Here is a 19922-nt window from a genome sequence, read left to right as displayed (position 1 = left end):
TTGAGTCCAGGCTAACTGACTGATTCCTGAGTGTCGGCGGGTGATCCTGGCTTCCTATCTGTGCATGGCCAATCCCAAGCACCGGGTAGAGATCACGGTAAAACTGTTGGACTTGTTGGAAGGCATTTAGCGTGTGTGTGAGCACGTCCATAACACTCACACCCACTCTACTAACTGCTGGACCAGGTGTAGCCAAATCCACAGAATCAGCTTCATCTGACCACATGTAGTAGCAATTTCCCCCCCAAATTCATCTTTTCTGGGGTGCCCAACTTGGAGAGCAATTATTTTCATTTTTGCCTAGCTAAAACCAGGGACCAGAAAAGCTCCACTCCCACCAGAGCCAAAAATCTTTGGTTATTGAAGTGACACTCGAAGGAGAAAAACACTGTCCTCAGTTACATCTCCTCAGCTCCCGCTGGGGCAGAGCGCCAGCCCCCCACGGAGCTGAAGCCCCACACATCCACGGCTGGTTTCTAGCAAGGGCAACCGATCAGAATGGAATGAAAGAACTGTGCTCACCTTTGGCTTTCTTCAGAAAATAGCATCTGGCCCCGAGTATCAAGAGAGCAATTATCACTCCAATGATGACCACTGCAATAAGTCCTTTCTTCCACGGGGAAAGAAAGACTAGAAATAACAAAAATTTAAATACAAAATTAAAAATTTAGATTAAAAATTTAAACAGGTTTTTCCTCTGCCAGGAAGAAATACTCTCAGTCTTAAGCAACAAATAAGACTGATTTTGACAGTCTTCGTAACCACATCTTGCACTGAGCATCTACCTCTGAGGGACTCTTGTTCATAGCTGGTGTGGAAGTAGTTGCTTTTGGTAGAAGCAGAGTCAGCTGTGGTCTTAAAGAACCACAGGTCTGAAGTAGACTCCTTTCTGGGGTCTGTTCAGCCTACCCCTTCTCTAGAAATCACCCTCTACCCACAAAGGTGGGTTCCTCTAACCATGTCCTTTCTGCATGACCCAATCTCCTTGGCCACGGGTGGTTCTTGAGTGGACATTTGACTCAAGATGGGCCAATTGGTACCTCTCTGCCAAGAATTTGGAATTACTACTGTGTGAAATACTTCCATTTCCTTATAATAACCAATTTGAGTGGGTTTCTGTCACTTGTGACCAAAGAGCCTGGAGGACACTGGTCTCTTAATCCTCAGTAAGATGTGCTTAATTCAGACCCACTTCCTCTTACAAGTGGTGAGCTTTGTGGCTTCGCCCTTGATGGCTACACTGTATCTCACCACTGAGACCTTGACTTACCTCTAACTGTGAGCGCGTTGCTTTGGGGGACCTTTTTGGCAAGGTTGGCTCTGTTGGAGGCTGTGCAATAATACTGTCCCTCCTGCTCCTTACTCGCCTGCGACTCATGCCAAATGGCTTGGGTCTCATTCGATATGACTTGGTAGAAGGGCTTGCCCTCCTTTTCTCTGTAAAACGTGTAGGTGATTGGACCAGACGCATTGTTCACGGAGCATCGAAGCACAATGGGCTTCCCCGTCTCCACCACCTCAGTCAACAGGATAGAGAGCTTAACCTCCTCCACCGGGGCTGAAAAGCAGGAAAAAGATTAGCACTGAGAAAAGAAGGGAAAGGGGAAAAGAAGAAAAACGACACTGCCATCACTCATGGCCAGCCTCCTTTCACTGTGACTCAGATTTGCCCTTTAGGGATTGTCCTCTTTATTCAAATCACTCCTCTCATGCCACATCCTTCACAGTTCCTCCTCTGATTAGCCAAGCAGGGCAGCAACAGACGCCTCCAGTCCTCAAGTGTTGATTAAACACAAGATGCTAGGGGCACCTCCCTTCACTTACCACCTCAAGTATTCCTGACCACTCAGCTTCACTATAAGATTAACGTATATGTTATGTTGGGGTCTATTGTGCTATGTGTGTGTGTGTGTATTTCTCTCCCTCTGCTCACAAAGATGCATAGCTACTTCCAGATCTTACAAACAAAGAACCTTGACCACTACCTTCTCTAGCTCTGGTCCTGTTTTTCTCCTTCTCCCTTTATGAGTGGTCTAAACCTATTGCTTTCACATCCTCTTTCCTCACCTTCTCGTTACCCCTGAAATCTGACTTCTGTCCCTCTGCTTCTGAAACTGCACTCTATCTCTGGTTGTGAAGAAACTTGAAAGGTCATCTGATCCCCTCCTAACTCATCCCAGAGTCCCCTGCAGATTGCACCCCATAGTGGATGTTCTTCCAGTCTTCCCACCCTTGGCTTCCCTACAGCTCTCCACTGTCCCTCAGCCCTTCCTTTCGAGCTTTGTCTGGACCTCTGTGAAGAGAACCCTGATGCCCTTCACCCTGCACCTGTCATTCCCTCTTTATTCAACAGCTTTTCTTCTTTCACTCCTTAAATGTGGACTTTCTGAATATTCAGTGCCCAGTTTTCCATCTCCATTCTCCTCTTTGCTGACCTCATGTACATCATAACTTCTATTTGTGCATTCAACACATAAACATAGAGCCCTTAATGCCTAAATATATAGCTCTAGTCCAGAGGACTTCCTTGAATGCTAAGTCTTGATTTTTACCTGGGCATTTCCACCTGGAAGTCTTGCCAGCCCCTCACTCCCAGCAGATCCAAGCAGGACTCATCTTCCTCCTGTATCCTCTTTCCCTGGCTCCATGTCCAGCTGCCAAAATTCTGATCTTAAATAGTCTTCCCTAAATGATCTTCCTATTAGTGTGAGAATGGAGTGGTCGGCAGACTGGCACCTGACTTACGAATCACCCTCTTATGAGTGCAGTGGGTGGCCAGCCCATGGAGCTGCTGGTCCAACAAGAGGGAACACCAGGCCCGGGATGGAATCATGGAAGTCAACCACAAGGGCAGATTCCTGGAGTGTGCAGCCTGACCCCACAGCCTCTCTTGTTGCAAAGCACAAGCGGGTGGTAGCAAGTTGGGCTCAGGAGCCAGACTGCCCCTCAATTCCCAGCTCTACTGCCAACCAGCTGTCTGTCTTAAGCCTTAGTTGCCTTGTCATAAAACAAGGATAATATTATGGGTCTTACATGGCTATTGTAAGTATTAATGGGAATAATGTACTAAAATACTTCACACAGGCGTGGGCACATGGCCAGGGCTCAGTAAATATTAGCCACTAATGTTGACCCATTTTAAACTAACAGATTTACATGGGTTTCTACATTAGCTTCTTAAGGTATTATGAGGTCTGAAGTCTCCACTCCTTCTAACTGATAGGGTCACCAGGTTAATCTTTCCAAGACACCATTCTCATCATGCCCTCCTTCCCTCTTCTGGTTCTTCAATGCACATAGGACAAATTCCCTACTCCTAAGACTGGCATTTGATGCCCTTTGCAGTTGGGCTCAGTCACTTTTTCAGTTTATATCCAGTGATTCTCCATTCCCAACCTTTGTCTCCAGCCATCTGATTTACCCAGCCTTTTGAACTGCTCCATGGGGCCTTTGCTCATGTATTTGATGAGACTGGTAGGCCATCTCTAGCTCTCTCTGCCCAACATTGTCAAGTCCTGGCTTCTAACCCAGCTCTTCCCACTCAAGCTAGATGATGTCTTTCATGCCCTAAATTCCTATCACCATCATTGTAAGGATAGTTCATGTGACAATTAATCATGTGTTGCCTAGTAACACTTTTTCTATGCTTGTTTGCACTGTTATCCAAATATATTAATTTTAATCAGCTATTTAATCAGGAGATCCTGTGTTCTTGTTATACCATTGAAAACAAAGAATCTGTTTTATTTTTTTGTATGCCCTATAGCGTTAGGTGCTTTATATATATGATGTTAATTTGAAAAGTATGGCTACTCTTAGACTATACATTAACAGAAGCAGGACTCTATCCAACTCAGGATGTCCACATGGTACATGAAGATAAGCAGTTATTAAACAAGAAGAAAGAGGAGGAAGCCTTACTAAGATTTTTACAACAGGATACAGACTGTCTCAGAGATGCAAGCAATGGCACTCCTAAGGCCTTCTGAGAGGCACAAGATAGAGGCTCACGGAAAAAGAGCCTCCCCAGGACAATGGTATATCTCTCTTGAGTATGAGAGGCAAGTCCCACGACATTATAGCCAGCAGCTCTGCTGGCTGCGGGTTGTGCACATGACAGAGTTTGCCCCATCAAAGGTCAATTATAGAGAAGAGCTCTGGTCGCCAGTTCTCAGAGAAGGCTGTCAGTTCATCTAAAAAGGAGCAAATGCTAAGGAAGCCCCAAAAGCAGAATTTTAGTGCTTCCTGAAGCCGGGACACTTTGCTCTTATATCTTAGCAGTTTGCTTGAATGTTTCTGAAAAGAGATGACACAGGTCACACCAATAGTCCCCAGATATCTTCTGGCCCCATTTACCTCAGCCTTGGTCCTTCTTTACCACATGTCATGTTTATGGACTTTGTACAAATACCACCCACTTTTCTCGTCCACACAATCCCTGGACACCCCCAAACCTTTGAAAATGTGAACTAAAGCCCCAATCCCACGTGACTTCTTCTCATAGCACAGCAACTTACCTATCACCTTGACCCGCAGAACTTCACTGACCATTTTGGTGTGGGAATGGCAATTATCCACGATACAGTAGTATTCAACGTCCTTTGTTGGGTTATCTTTGAATACCGCAGGCTCATTTGAGCTCATGTTATGACTCTTCAAAACATTATTTGCTTTAAAAAGTTGATAAAAAATAGGCGAGGTTCCGTCACTGGATTGGCAACTGACTTCTATGGCCTGTCCTTTTATCACCTCAGATTTGGAGTCACGAAAAATCTTGGGCTTGGAGAGCATTTCTAGAATGACAGAGAGAAACAATCTGAAGCAGAGCATCCACTCCAAGAGCTTACTTCTCCAAACTCTGGGCTTTGCTTTTTCTGTCATTATCGTAATTTTAAATGCCTACCTGCCTTATCTACGTTTACAGAACTCCTTTAAGACTGACGGGTAATGTGTGTGTTTGTGGTGAGGAGGGAGAGGAAAAGAGAATGATGCAAACAAAAAAGGGTGACACAATCGAGAAAAACATTACATCCCTTTAAATATATGTTTCTATTTTCATATATCTCACATGCACATGTACACACATCCATATCTTTTTGTATTGAGAAAAGACACAAGAAAAGCATAAAAATATAACAAATGCCCAACCAGGATGTATTTTTAAACAATTCCCAGTGCCTCAGCCTCTCCTGATAGAAAATTGAATGCCTCAATAAACAAGAATTCTTCCGGGTCGTTATTTAGAAGTTAGCTTATTTACGAAGCTTGTAAAATAAAATGACCTCTTCCAAAGAATAACAACACTAAGAATCAAAATGTAATGACCCGCATTTGCCTCTTGCGTTATTTCCTTTTGAGTTAGCTGGTTAGAGAGTTGACAATAGACTAAAACCCTGGTTCAATTGAGACTACAGTCTTGGCTGGATCAACCACAGTCACAGTCACAGGTTAGCCTGCAGGACCAGAACTGAACAGTAACAGTGATAGCGACAGCTTGACCAGAGTTCCACATTCATGTAGAATCCCTGTACTCAAAATATGGTGTGGGGCCCAGCATGCCCAAGGTGCTACTTAGAGATGTGGAATCTGGCCCCATCTGACCTGCCTTCTAACCAGGTTTTGGATGCACAGTCAAGTGTGAGAAGCATGGCTTTGGGTGGTCCCAATACCTACATTCTGCCCACCGGAAGTTCTAGCCCTTCTGGTCAGCCATGATATGGATTTAAAACTGGAGCTTACATCTTAAACTTTAGCATTGACTAAGTGGTGTTTCCTCGCTGAACTTTCGGGTGAGTGCCTGCTCCAGCAACCAGAATCTTGCTAATTCAGAGTCCACATCAACAGCGTGCAGCCACCACAAAACCATGAACTTGATTGTTGCTAACAGAATCTTCTCTGTATTATCCTTCTCCTGAGCTCTGAGCAGGAATACCCACTTGTTCCTGTTGGGTCTCTCGGTTTCACTCCTCTCTTTCCCTTGAATTCTTACCTTGCCTCAATCTGATCTGCCTTCAGACTGGAGATGGTGGCAGCTGGTGATAAATTCCCTTTTTCCCACTCAGTCCCAAGACTCTCTGAGCCAGTGGGGACGTACTCACCACACACGGCTATCTGGACCGTGTTGCTTTTCTTGACCACCTTGCCGATGCCTGCGGTGCAGGTATATGTCCCGCTGTCCCACTTTGAGGCTATCTTGGTGAAATTTTGAGACTGAGACACAACCGTGTGTCCCTTCTGGATGGTGAAGTTGGCTGTAGGCGCTCCTGGAATGGAGCACCACAAGTCCAAGCTTCCACCCTTGTCCAGACGTATGGTGGGAGATTCCAGCTTCGGCTTGGAAAATAGCTCTGAAAAACCAGTGAATGGGAATGGGGTAAGATATTTCTGGGCACCACTCCCAAAGCTCCTTTACAGAGATGCCCTTGGCCAAGCTGATTTTGGCAGAACCAACCGCTAATTTCCTGCAAAAAGTTTTCCTTTGCTTCTCATATACCTGATAATCACACAATTAAAGAGCTAGGGCTCATTCTTTGCCTGGGATTCTAAAGACAGGTTTTCCGCCCTTGTTAATCCAATTTATTCCACAGACATGGATTAGAAAAGTTTTGCAATTTATAATGCAGCAAGTAACGATTCATGCATTCACCCAATTATTCATTCACTCATATGTTTTATTCCACAAGTATTTATTTCAGGCTCTCTTTGTGCTGGGCATCTTGCTTAGCATTGTGGAGATAGCAGAGAAAAAGAAACAGCCCCTGACTTCAAAGTGTTTACATTCAGTGGGTGATTCAGACACAGTGTTTTCAGAAGAGCCCATAGAGGAGACGCTGAACCCAGGCTTGGGGAATCAGGAACGGACTCTTGGAGGAAGTTATCCAGGCAAAGAGCAGTGTTTGAGGCAGAGGGAACAGCATATGGAAGCCCTCACAGGAGGTTCGAGCACCTGAAAGTGCAGTCGTCCGGGAACACACTGGGAGTAGAAGAGGCCAAAGGAAGGCTTGTGGATCTGGAAGGACCTTGGGAACCAACAAAGAAGTATGGACTGTATCCTCAGGGCAATGGAAGCAGGGAGAGTCTGGGTCAGGGGAATGGCATCTGATATGTGTTGTAGGGAGATCTCTGGGAGGAGAACGGATGAGGTTGGAGGGGCCCAGACTGGAAGCAGAGTGACAGCGTGAGGTTGAGGGGGAGTGGCGGCTGGCCATCATCCTCCAACGCTGCCCACTGAGAAGGATGAAGACGACCCCTGAAGCCTCCCAAGGTCAAGTACTTTGTAAGCCATAGCATTCCACGCTACCTATGGCATTTTAGTGCCATAATTTAGTTTGGACGTCAACAGTAGTAAAGACTGAAGCTGACTTTTAAGAAGCCTTGTCATTTCCTTATTTAAATATTTCTTGAAATATATCGACATTTCATAGTTATGGTATGTGTTTTTATTTTCAGCTACAGGGAAATTACTTTTTAACTACTTAACCAATGTGAAGGCTTGGATCCTGCACGTAAACAAATGCACACTGACTTCACAGTTATGGCCCTTAATGCAGAAAGAAGAAGGAGTCAGTAACTCTGGAGACTATCTGCATATTGAGAAAGGGGCCGAGACTCAAATCCTCTTAGGAAAGATTCTTGGGTTAGAGGTTTGAGGATGCAACGAAGAGTCAGGGAATCAAGTACTACCTTTGGCTCTAAATTTACCTGCCATACAGGTTTGGTGATACAAATCAACACTGTCACTGTCATCACTGATGTTACCTAGCTATGGAAGTTATTTCCATCATAATCAGTCCACAATGTCTTCCTAGTTTCTTTGACAGGGAATAAAATAAAACTTCAAGTAAGGTGGTATCTCAATAATTAATCTATATTTCATTAAGGTCCATCCCACCCTTCCTTCCATATAGTAAGTATTGACTTATCTGTTTTTAGAGCACCATCCAAAGCTCTAGGTTGGGAGTGGGGAAAAGGAACCAAAGAAACTGACATCCTAAAGTGTCTTACAACCTCATTGGGCAGATACCAAAGAATGTGAATAAATGACTTAGGAAAAAATCCCACAACAATGACTCTACATTTAAAAATATGTAAAACAAAGATGTAAAAATAGAAACCATCTTTCTGAGGTAGGTGCAAGATAGCTTAGAATTAGGACTGAAATGTTGGGGAATGGTCTGTTTGTAAAGGAGGCAATTTAAACAGACTGGCAGGACCATGATATGGACTAGTAAGGATCAGTCTCTTACTCACTCATTGAATGAATATTTATTGAGCTCCTACCATGTGACAGGCTCTGTGCTAAGAATCAACAATGTAAGGTGAATTGAGCTACAGACTTGGTTCTTCAAGAGCTCACACAGAGTGATGGAGACAGATGCTAAGTTTTTACAGTGACTGTTGACGTGAAGATAGGAGCAGAGGGCAATGGGAACTGAGATGTGACCATGGGACTGTACCTAGGGGAGCCTGGAGGGAGATTTGGGGCTTGGTCTTTAAGGACAACAGAAGCTTTCCAGTGGCCAAGGGGAAAGGGTGTTCTAGGCAGAGTAGGGAGGGATGTTTGGCAGGGGGAGAGGTCAAGGCGAAGGATCAGGACTGTGTGGGAATTTAAGCCCATGAATAGTGATGTTGAGCAGGGGCCATTTTAGGAGGGCTTCTCCTGCAGCTGGCTGAAGGACGCCTTGGAACAGAGGTGCTCAGGGAGATCCCTCATTGGTGCGAGGGCCAGTGTTAGGGTGTGACTATAGAGATGAGGAGACAGGACAGCGTTGAGAGACCTGGCAGCACATGGGAACAGATTGGATCTGAAAAGGTGGACAGTGCAGGGTGGAATAAACCCTTTTTCTATCCAAAGACAAATGACTAATTCAATGATTTTCATATTCACAAAATTATTGTGAGTCTCCAACATCACTAGAAAGAGCCATTTACAGGGAGGCTTGATAGCAACAGGGGTGTGGGAAAGCAGATGCCTCAGTGGGCCTGGAGACATGTCCAAAGGCACGGTAGAACTTGGATACAAGGGTGCTTGCCCGCCAGCCCTGGTGTGGCTTGGTTAGCGCCACACAGAAAGGACAGAGCTCAGGAGCAAAGAGCACCAGCCCGAGAGGGTGAGAAGGGCAGGCTGAGCATAACACTGCCTTCTTGGCCGAGGAGACTGATCTACTGAGTGACTTGCACGACCTGCATGCCACAGACTTCTGGATGTGGGTGATCAGCTACAATAGCATGTTATGGTCCAATGATGCTTTATGCTTTCCTAAAGCAGCCTGACCCACGGGGTAAGGATGAAGCTCTAATTGGTGAAAGAGTCCATGTGTTCACCACTTGCTCCCTTCTGCTCTTAGAGCAGAATGCCCATCCCTATATTGTACTTGCTCACTGCACTGCATTCTAATGGTCTATTTACATCTGTGAATTCTTTAAAGGCAAAGCCTGGCTTAGGCGGCTCTCTATCCCCAATAAGTTGCCCAGCATACAGAAGGTGCTCAATATATGTTGAATTGAATACTTTTCTTTAATGAGATAATATATCCTATCAGTGAAAAAATCACATGCCATCAAAATATTTGTCATTATCAATAATAAACTACATTGCTAGCACACACTATAGACAAGCAGGATCCAACACATATGCCAATCTCTCGGTTGGGTAGTTAGCAGCCTATGACACTGGGGTCTGTCCCTGTGACTGTACACTCAATGCTTGACACATAGGAGGTTTTTAGTAAATAAGTGAATGAATGAACACTTTCACCTGGGAACCAAGAAGTGCTGACTCTCTCTGATCTCTGAAACACTATCATCCAATGCTCATTCATTCATCCAACAAATACATATTGAATTCCTACTATGCACAGGCGCAGTTCTAGGTGTTCAGGATATAGCACTGAATAAAATAGGTACTGTTCTTGCCCTCATCAGCTTACATTCTAGTGCCTGAATATATACAACAAACAGGAAGAGGTAGAGTACGTTTTTTTTGGTGATGAGTGCTACAGAGAGAAGTAAAGCCAGGCAAAGGGGACGAAGTCCAAGGGAACTTTTAAGTGAAGGGGTTTGGAAGTCAAATGGGCCTGGGGTGACTCTTGCTCTGCCACGTGGTAACCCTGTGATCACTGGGTGAGTTACCTAACCTCTCAGCCTCAGTTTCCACATCCATAAAACCAGGATCATAATACCTACCTCATAGCACGATACGAGCATGAAATGAAAATGTATGTAAATCAGTACACAGCATTCAACAAAGGGGAATCGTTACTATTATTTTTGAGTTTACGAATGCTTTCTCACTCCTGACCCTGTCATAGGACTTACGTCTGGGATCTAGCACAGTGGTTGGCACAGAGGAAAGATAAATGTGATATAATAATAGAAACACTAAGATTCACTGAGTGCTTATTCCATACGAGGCTGCTTATGGCAGAGTCATGTCATTTGGTCACTGTAACAGTCCTATAGGTGAGTGCTGTCATTATGCCCATCTCACAGTTGTGGCAACGAGAAGCTTAATAACTCACCCGAGGCTCCTGAAGTAGCGAGTAGCAGGGTTGAGATTTTGTACCTTCACCCTCAACCACCACAGCTACATGCGTACTTGCTCTGCGTTGACTTTTCCCCATGAGCACCATGTCCCCCCCGAGTACCTTCACCCAGACAAGCAGGGGCAGAAAGAGCAGCTCTCATTGGCCACCCTGGATTCCAGCACATATGTTTCTTGAGCCTGCCATATGCCAACAGCCTCCAGCAGCAGACCTACCTGTGATGTTGACCATGATGCTGGTGACCTTGGATATCCGACTGGCTTCCACTTTGCATGTGTAGTTGCCGTTGTGTTCCATCATGGCCATCACTGAGTAGACAGCCTCACTGCCATGATTACTGTGTGCCACAATCACCTTGTCCTTCTGGATTATGATTTCTGGAAACTGGGCCAAGTGCCTCACTTGAATGGTGCACACAATGCGGAGCTGTTCTCCTTCTGTGATCTTTCCCTGGGGGCTCACGTTGAATTTGGGCATAGAGAAGGATTCTACAAGAAGAGGACAAGTCAGTTGGACTCAGCTTTAAATATGGGCGGGGGGAAAAGGTACTTTCTCTCCTCTTCTGCTCTTTTCATTGCTAATCACTGTTTTTCCTTATTAATTAAAAAAAAATTCAACCTTTCCTCTCAAAAACCTTCACCTTGGCTGCTCTGATGCTTCCTCCCTTCTCACTCACTCTTGCATCTTCAGTCTTCTTACCTGCAATTCTTTAACTTTCTTGAGCTTCCCAAAGGCCAAACCACCTTCTCTAGATCTCATCTGCAGAACCTTCTTCAAATGACCTCAGAAATAACTATAACGGTTGGACAGACTCTTCCGTGTGGCCACCAAGGATTTTCTAGGCTGGAACTCTGGCATTTCAGCATAAATATTCCATAGCTTTCAAAAGTGACAACCGTGTGTACTGTGCCACTTCATGGAAATGCTTATTTAAATAACCATATGCCCCAATAAAGTGATTGCTATTCTATTCTATTTCTTTTTTTTTTTTTTCCTTTTTCTCCCCAAAGCCCCCCGGTACATAGTTGTGTATTCTTCGTTGTGGGTCCTTCTAGTTGTGGCATGTGGGACGCTGCCTCAGCGTGGTCTGATGAGCAGTGCCATGTCCGTGCCCAGGATTCAAACCAACGAAACACTGGGCTGCCTGCAGCGGAGCGCGCGAACTTAACCACTCGGCCACGGGGCCAGCCCCTATTCTATTTCTTTTTTAAAAATGCTGGCCATGACTGATTAAATTGACTTCCTGACTCACGTAGTTTGAAAAACACTGTTTTAATAAAATCTGGGTCAGATACCAGGGCATGGGAGCTTCAGGAGACGGTGAGGGAAGTAGGGCTAGGCCCACTATATTTATTCGCTATAAAAAGCTATCATTTAAGAAAAAAGTCTACTTTGCTGAGGAAAAGTCATAAAAGAGAGGACATCTTTTAAGACTCTCAGCAACTGCCGTTAGGGAGCTTAGTAATAACTGAAGGGTTGTTTCTTACACCCAAATTAACTCCAGATGCACCAGAGACCTAAAGGCAGAAAAAAATTAAACCACAAAAAATTGTAAGAGAAAACATGGGTGAGTTGTTTCCTTTAATAATCTTGGCGTGTAGAGGAACTTTAGGTATGAATCACAAAACTGAGATACCATAAAGAAAGAAGACGAATAAATTTCATTAACTAAAGATTAAAAGCTTCTTTAAGGAAAACGTCATAAAATAAAGGCAAATGAGAAACCGGGAGAAATATCTACATAGTACCTGACAAAGAACTAAATGCTTTAATTTATAAAGGGCTCACACAAATCAATGAGAAGCAGTAAAAATGGGCAAAGCATATATGGGCAGTTCAGGGGGGGAAAATGTAACAGGCCAATAAACATAAAGAACATTCTCAACCTCACTCAAGACCAAAAAGGTACAAATCGTGACAATGATGTATCATTGTGCTTTGATTCAGTTGACAAAAATAATAAAACACTGATAATACTCCGTGTTGGTAAGGATATGGGAAAATAAATACTGGCATCACTTTTGATGGAAATGTTCGGCCATTTTGAGGAGCACTACGGCAATATCTATCAATATTGAAAATGCACAAAACATTTGAACCAACAATTTAACTGCTGGAAATCAACCCCATAAACAATAATAATAAAATACTCGCAGAAGTACGCAAGTTATAGGTAAAGTATATCCATTGCAAGGTTGTTTTAGTAGCAAAAACTGGGAAAATACCTAATGGTCGATCAGTAGAAAATGAGGTAAATAAATTATGGCACATCCCTATAACAGAATTCTAAGTTGCCACTAAAATGATGTAGATCTACATTTCTCTACACAGACAAAAGTCCAGGGGCTGGCCCCGAGGCCGAGTGGTTAAGTTTGCACGCTCTGCTTCGGCAGCCCAGGGTTTCGCCGGTCTGGAACCTGGGCGAGGACATGGTACCACTCATCAGGCCACGCTGAGGTGGCATCCCACATGCCACAACTAGAAGGACTCACAACTAAAATATACAACTATATACTGGGGGGATTTGGGGAGAAAAAAGTAGAAAAAAATAAAGAGGATTGGCAAGAGTTGTTAGCTCAGGTGCCAACCTTTTAAAAAAAAAGTCCATAATGTACTGTTAAGTTAAAAAGAAGTTATATTGGGGCCCGCCCAGTTGAGCAGCGGTTAAGTGCGCACATTCCACTTTGGCGGCCGGGGTTCGCCGGTTCGGATTCCGGGTGTGGATGTGACACCGCTTGGCATGCCATGCTGTGGTAGGCGTCCCACATATAAAGTGGAGGAAGATGGGCATGGATGTTAGCTCAGGGCCAGTCTTCCTCAGCAAAAAGAGGAGGATTGGCAGATGTTAGCTCAGAGCTAATCTTCCTCAAAAAAAAAAAAAGAAGTTATAAAATAGTATGTTTGATAGGTCCTATTTTTTGGAAAAACAAACAAAAACTCTGTGTGTGTGTATGAACATATAAGCAGAATAAGTCTAGAGGAACATACAAGTGGTTTTCTGCAAGTAATGGTACCATAAATGATTGTCACTTTATATCGTATCATATTTTCTGAAAATTTAAGCCACATCATGAATTATAATCAGAAAATTACTATGTATACATAATATTATGCATAATATATAATATTATATATTATGTATATATATGTATACATATGTGCATACACAACGAGCAGGGGTGAAGTAAGGTGCCAAAGGCAGAGGATCATTTATGACAAACTTTAGGGCTCCTCTTTTGAAAATATTTGAGGCTATCTGCATTAGAGTCTGCCTTTCCTTGACTCTTCCCTGCCTCACGAGTCCTTGTCCCACAGGTCACCGGGAGCTGCTGGTCACCCGTCCTGGAGGTCTCTTTGTCCTGGACACTCACACTCAGGCTTCCCTCTGCTGTTGCGTTTCTTTCCTAAGAGAATTTCTCAGGTCATCTCATTTGTTTCCTATTTGTGCAATGTCTTGGTGATGGGAAGGTGGGCAGAACAGGAGAGTTCCTCATCAAATGTTGGGGGCAAAGGCTGAGGAACGGGCCCCGGTTCCCTTTTGATCCCCTCCAGACCCCGCTTCCTGGTACCCAATGCACAGTGGCATAAAGCTGTGGTTTCCAAACCACAGGTCACACAATGCATCATTTCTGTGAGTTGTGGCCACTGTTTTCAAAAACTGAAATAGACTAGAATAAAAAAATAGCAAAATGTATCATAAATTAAGGTTAAGTACTGTTTGCAAAACTTTTGTTTGGGAAATCTATAAATACGTGTGTATATATATACATATATATATATATATATTTTTAACTGTGTCACAGTCAAAAAGTTTGAAAACTTATTAAGTGATTAAGAACAGTCTTGAGAACAGCAGCCCCACCAGAAGTCCCCAGCCCCTCCGACCCTGTGGTCTTTCGCCCCATACCAAACCAGTAAACCAGAAAGAATGACAAAGAGAAGAGCAGGCCTCTGACCTGTCACTGTGACCAGTTCACTCCTGCTGGATTCAGAGGTCTCCACACGGTTCCCAGAAACGATGCTAGCTTGACAATGGAATGATAAAAGACGGTCCTGTTCCTCAACTGTAAATTCCAGCGTCACAAAATTCTGCTTCTGTGAAGTTTTTTCTCTTTTTTGCCGGAAACCTTTTGTGTCTAGGTCGTGTTTTTCAATGGTGAAATGTATTGGGGCCCTTTCCTCTGGGACAGAACAGTTGACCGTCACGGTCCCGCCTTCTATGGTCTCCTTCTTGTCCAGCGTCACTCTGGGACGGGGCACTCCTTTAGGGAAAGAGAAAGTTCATTACTATCAGTTGGATCTAGCAGCAGAAGCCTCCCCCAGCTGAGTCGTTGTGACTGACCCATCTGAGGGTTCTTGTCCTTTGTTCCCAGAACACCCAGTGCTACCTACCAGGTAATTATTGAGTATGTATGTGTCCAGCACTGTATCAGCTATTTTAAAGAAACGTAAAGCATGTTTAAGATGTGATCGGTGCTTTCGACATTTATAATCCCAGTTAAAAAACAAAGCAAAACAAAACAGCCAGCATTTATTAGTATTACTATGTTGTTATATTTTATTGAATGCCCGCCACAAGCTAGGATTGACTTTATATCCACGACCCCATGTAATTCTCATAATAAACATCCTGGGTGCGCATGAAAGATGGACTTATGCCTACTTTATACGTGAAGAATGTGGAGCTCAGAGAGGTTCATAGCCCATCCAAAAGTTCATAGTTCATGAGATTTGACTCCTGGTCTGTCTTGCTCCGAAGCCAGAGGTTGGGGTGGAGGTGGAGGGGTGGGAGAGAGGAGGAACTTGTGGCCTCCCAGTTCAAAAAGCAAAACTGGAAATAACTAAGCATCAGAGCGTGTTACAGAGACAATGAGTGATGGAGCAGTGGGGAAAAGAAGAGGCCCTCTTTGCCTGGAGGATCAGAGAAGTTTCTAGAAAGGAACAGGGTCTGAGAGAAATCTTGAAGGAAGGACGTTATTTGGACAGATGAGGTGGGACGGGAGTTAAGGACAGGCATTTTGGGGTGCACATGGGCACAGGGAACTGCTTGTGCCAAGGAGTATGAGCGGCTTTTCAGGAGGGCTGTCTAGGTCAGAGAAAGAGTGGAGGGGACGGTACACTGGGTGGTAAGCCAGGGTCAAATTACGGGGAGCTGGGAGAGCCTGGGTGAGATTAGATGTCCTGTCCAGGCCCCATGGTCTGGTGGTCATGACCTCCATCTTAGAGTCAGGCAGACTTGCTTGCACCCTAAACCTGCCTCTTTCTGGATGTGCCACCTCACCCAGTCACTTATGACTCTTATGAATCTTTTCTTTTTGACCCACCCAGTTCAGAGGCGGAGGACTGTCCTGTTGGGAATGAGATCTTGGGAAGTCATCACATGGGGTCATGGACATACAGTGTATTCATACCACTATTTTCACCTGTGGTGGCAGATGTTTGCGAAGGTGTCGCTCTGCTTTACGCTGAGCTCTCCAAGGGAAGGGATCCTCTCTTACTCATTGTTGGATCCAGTTGGCCTGGATTGGAGAAGGGACTCAAAAAATGTTGAATGAATTGCCTTTTGTCTACCTCAAAGACCTATCATAATATCAAGAGTTAAAGAGGCTAACTTTGCAGTCAAATAGATCTTGGTACTAACTCTGGTTTTGCCTCTGACGAGCTACAGGACATGAGCATGCCGCTCAACCTCTCTGAGCCCAGTGTCCACACCTGTAAATGGGAGGAACCATGTTTCCCTCCCAGTGCTATTGCAAGGGTTAAGTGAAATGTGTGTACAGCACTAATAACCGTTCATCTCATGAGGGCCTACTAAGTGGTAGTTCTTATTAGTGGAAGTAATAATAGTATGAATGTTCTGATCATACAAGTGAGCACAAAAATGCAGAAATGACATTTATGGCAGCCGCTGTCAGGGAAGCACAGGGCTGAATTTACCAACTCTATCCATTAAATCATCCAAGTTTTAAGAAAAATTACCCTAAGTTTCCAAAGCCTGCCAGCACGTTTCTTTTCAATACACATTTTCCAAACTTTTGGCCTGCCAAACTTTCCTCATCACTAATGTAAATGCCCAGATCTGTTGATTCCTCCCATGTCCTCAGTGGAGATGAAGAAGAGCTGGTGTGCATCCCCGTGGCTGTTACCCCTGATGGCACAAAGGGATATCCGGTCAGCCGTGTCCCCTGACTGTCCATAGGACACCCATGGAGGAACTGGCCTAGAAGGTGATGCAGTCATGTTCTCCTGTGTGGGCCTCAAAGACTGACAAGAAAGTGGTCAGAGATGGTATACTTATGAAAGAAAAATGCCCTGGAACTCTTGCCCACTGGTTCTTCCTGATTCCTGTTTGTGTAAAACATCTAAGGATGGCCTGGTTGAGCACCTCACACATGATGAGCCATTCTTTCATTCAACACTTGGTTACTGAGGCATGCTTCATTCACTATTCAACTTAATCCTCAAAACAAGACAACATTCAAGGATACACGTAGTTACCTCGGTATCCCTATTTTAGATTCAGGAAATGAAGAATCCAAGAGGTTGGGGAATTTGACCACGGGGCTCTCTGCTTGGATACTAACCTCTGTCTCAGCCTGTGCTCTCTCACTCTTACGCTACTTCCCATTCTCTGCCCTTGCCCCACTTCTCCATCAAGCAAACTCTGTATCTGGACCCAATGCGCCTTCCTCCAGGAAGCCGTCCCTAACTTCTCTAGGCAGAATTGTTTCCTCCCGCCTTTGTGCTCCCAAGGCACCCGTATCATATGACTATGGGGCTGTAATGATTTGTTTAAATGTCTTTCTTCCCCACCAGACTTTAACTGCCTCCATTGCTGGGATCTGCCTGCTACATTTTCACGTCTAGCCCTCGTTATTTCCTGACTTGCAGCCTTGGGAAAGGTTTCTTGAGGGAGTAAATGAATGAATGAATGAATGGAACTCTGTATCTATGAACCTAAATTTCCCACAGTGATTTTTCTCCTGTTTCTCAACCCCTATCCATTTCTACTTGCCCTTTTCATCTATTTAATTTATTCCACAATCATTTATTGAGTGCCTACTATGAGCCAGATGCTTTGTTCAAGATACAAAAATAGATCAAACTCCTTCTCTTTCCTCATGATCTCACAGGCCAGAAGAGTAGACAGATGTGTGGGAATTAGTTGCAACATTGAGTGAAATAATAGTTGCCATTTATTGAGAACTCATTATGAGTTGGAAATTATGTTAAGCACTTTCCCTACACATGTCTAATCCTCTCAGTAACTCCCTGAGCTGGGTATTTTTATTACCTTCATTTCACTGATGAGAATTTTAAAGTTTAGAGAAGTTGGGGACTTGCTCAGATTGGAATCCAGGCAGAGTGACTGCAGAATCCGGTGTCAACACTCAGCCCTATGGCCTTTACATAAATACCGCTGAACGTAGAGACAGCATACAAGCTGTAAGGACTGAGACTCTGGAGGGGATTAATTTTGTTTGGGAAAGTGTCAGAGAAGAGATCACTGAGCCGAGTACTGTAGGAAAAATAGTAGTTCACAAAGAGATGAGAAGAAGGGTATTCCTGGGATAGAGAATAACACGTGCAAAGGCAATGACGTGAGAAATAGTCTGGCATACTGGGAGCATGGCTAATACCTACATTTTCAGGTTAGGAAAATGCCAGGCAGATGAATGAGAAGGGAGATGGACAGGCAGGTAGATCCATTGTTACTACTCATTCAATTACTGTTCTTGCTACTGCATGTGTTACGCTTCATCTTCAGCTGGAGCTACGTTCAATCCCAGGGACTCACCTTTTACCAACACTTGGGACTCTGCAGTGGTTTTCTGCTTGTTGTTTAGAATCACACTGCATTTGTAGATCCCTGCGTCATAGACTCGGGCTTGGGGAATAACATAACTCTCTGTGTTCTCGATGGAGGAGACGTTGTAAAACAGCACATCATCCTTATAGAACAGCAGCGAGTGCTTAGGCTTGACTCGTGAGGTGGTGCTGACATCCACGATGCACTGCAGGGTCAGGTTCTCCCCATTTTGCACCGTGTCCCTTGGCAGGATCTTCATGTAGATGCTGTTGATGGTGAAAGCTAAATGCCAAGGAAAGGGGGGCAGACACACCTGTTAGCTCAGAAACAACATCATCCTGGTGACCTTCATTAGTATCGGTGTTATCACATCCTATGCAGTGTAGTGTTTGGGGGTCCCAAATGCCTACAGAGGCCAAGCAGGTAATGAGTGTATATGGTGGGTCAAGCATGAGGCAGTTGGTACTAAGCTGTTCATATTCCCACCAAGAAATGTGGAGGCCTTCAGAGTGTGAAAAATAAAACATTTACATAAGATGTATGCAGCTTGTGAGCTGCCACATTATAGCCCCTGGAGGAACCATAGAATTTAGGCAGACAAGCATTCAAGTCCTGGCTCATCACCTTCTTTGTGACCTTGGGCGATTACCTCTAAGCTCAGCTTCCTCATCTGTAAGATAGGGAATAATACCCACTTAGTAGATTGTTGCAAGACTTACAGGAGAGGAGCAGGAAAGCATCCAGTATAGTGACTGGCACACAGTAATTGCTTAATAAATAATGGCTTTTTTTTTTTTGAAGGAAGATTAGCCCTGAGCTAACATCTGCTGCCAATCCTCCTCTTTTTGCTGAGGAAGACTGGCCCTGAGCTAATATCCATGCCCAGCTTCCTCTACTTTATATGTGGGACACCTGCCACAGCATGGCTTGCCAAGCGGTGCCATGTCCGCACCCGGGATCCGAACTGGTGAACCCCGAGCTGCCAAAGCAGAACATGCTCACTTAACCGCTGCGAGCCACTGGGCTGGCTCTGGCTACCACTGTTCTAAAATTGGATGGTCACACCCAGAAACTTTCCTTCCCCACCCAGGCCCGACCAAATTAGCACAGGCCCAGGTGGTGCTTTTTTCCCCCAAAGCCCCAGTACATAGTTGTATATCCTAGTTGTAAGTCATTCTAGTTCCTCTGTGTGGGATGCCATCACAGCATAGCTTGACGAGCAGCAGGTAGGTCCAGGATCCCAACAGGCGAACCCCAGGCAGCTGAAGCGAGCGCACAAACTTAACCATTCAGCTATGGAGCCAGCCCCCCAGCTGGTGTTTTCTATCTGATAAACTCAGAATTCTCACCAGATGGATGAGAACTTGAAACCACTTCTAAGGCAGCCACCTGCAGTTCCCATCACCATCTGCCCCTGAGAAACAAAGAGCAGTGGTTCTACTCTACTGATGAGGGAAAAGAACCTCTGGCCAAGCACCCAGAGCAGCCACAATGCCCAACTAGCTATCTGATCTCTGCCAGAAACCAGGCCCTGGATCAACCAACCAAATGCATCATTTCTGGCCCAT

The 19922-nt window shown here is 44.6% G+C and overlaps 1 protein-coding gene across 13 annotated transcripts in view; it reads right to left on the bottom strand.

Moving 5' to 3' along the window:
- PECAM1 (platelet and endothelial cell adhesion molecule 1) overlaps positions 1-19922 on the bottom strand; it is a 77114-nt gene that overhangs the window by 28255 nt on the left and 28937 nt on the right. For all 13 annotated transcript variants that reach the window (XM_070561592.1, XM_070561594.1, XM_070561600.1 and 10 more), the window contains 7 exons: positions 18343-18636; positions 14501-14806; positions 10760-11032; positions 6099-6347; positions 4518-4793; positions 1271-1558; positions 523-630 (listed from right to left, as the gene is read on the bottom strand). In XM_070561592.1, the coding sequence (XP_070417693.1) occupies positions 523-630; positions 1271-1558; positions 4518-4793; positions 6099-6347; positions 10760-11032; positions 14501-14806; positions 18343-18636 (1794 nt within the window). The remainder of the gene's footprint in view (positions 1-522; positions 631-1270; positions 1559-4517; positions 4794-6098; positions 6348-10759; positions 11033-14500; positions 14807-18342; positions 18637-19922) is intronic.

The sequence above is a fragment of the Equus przewalskii genome, chromosome 10 (genome assembly GCF_037783145.1).
Source record: "Equus przewalskii isolate Varuska chromosome 10, EquPr2, whole genome shotgun sequence".
Lineage (NCBI taxonomy): Eukaryota > Metazoa > Chordata > Mammalia > Perissodactyla > Equidae > Equus > Equus przewalskii.
Note: the sequence above shows the minus strand (reverse complement) of the source record. Positions and strands in the feature narration are given on the sequence as shown.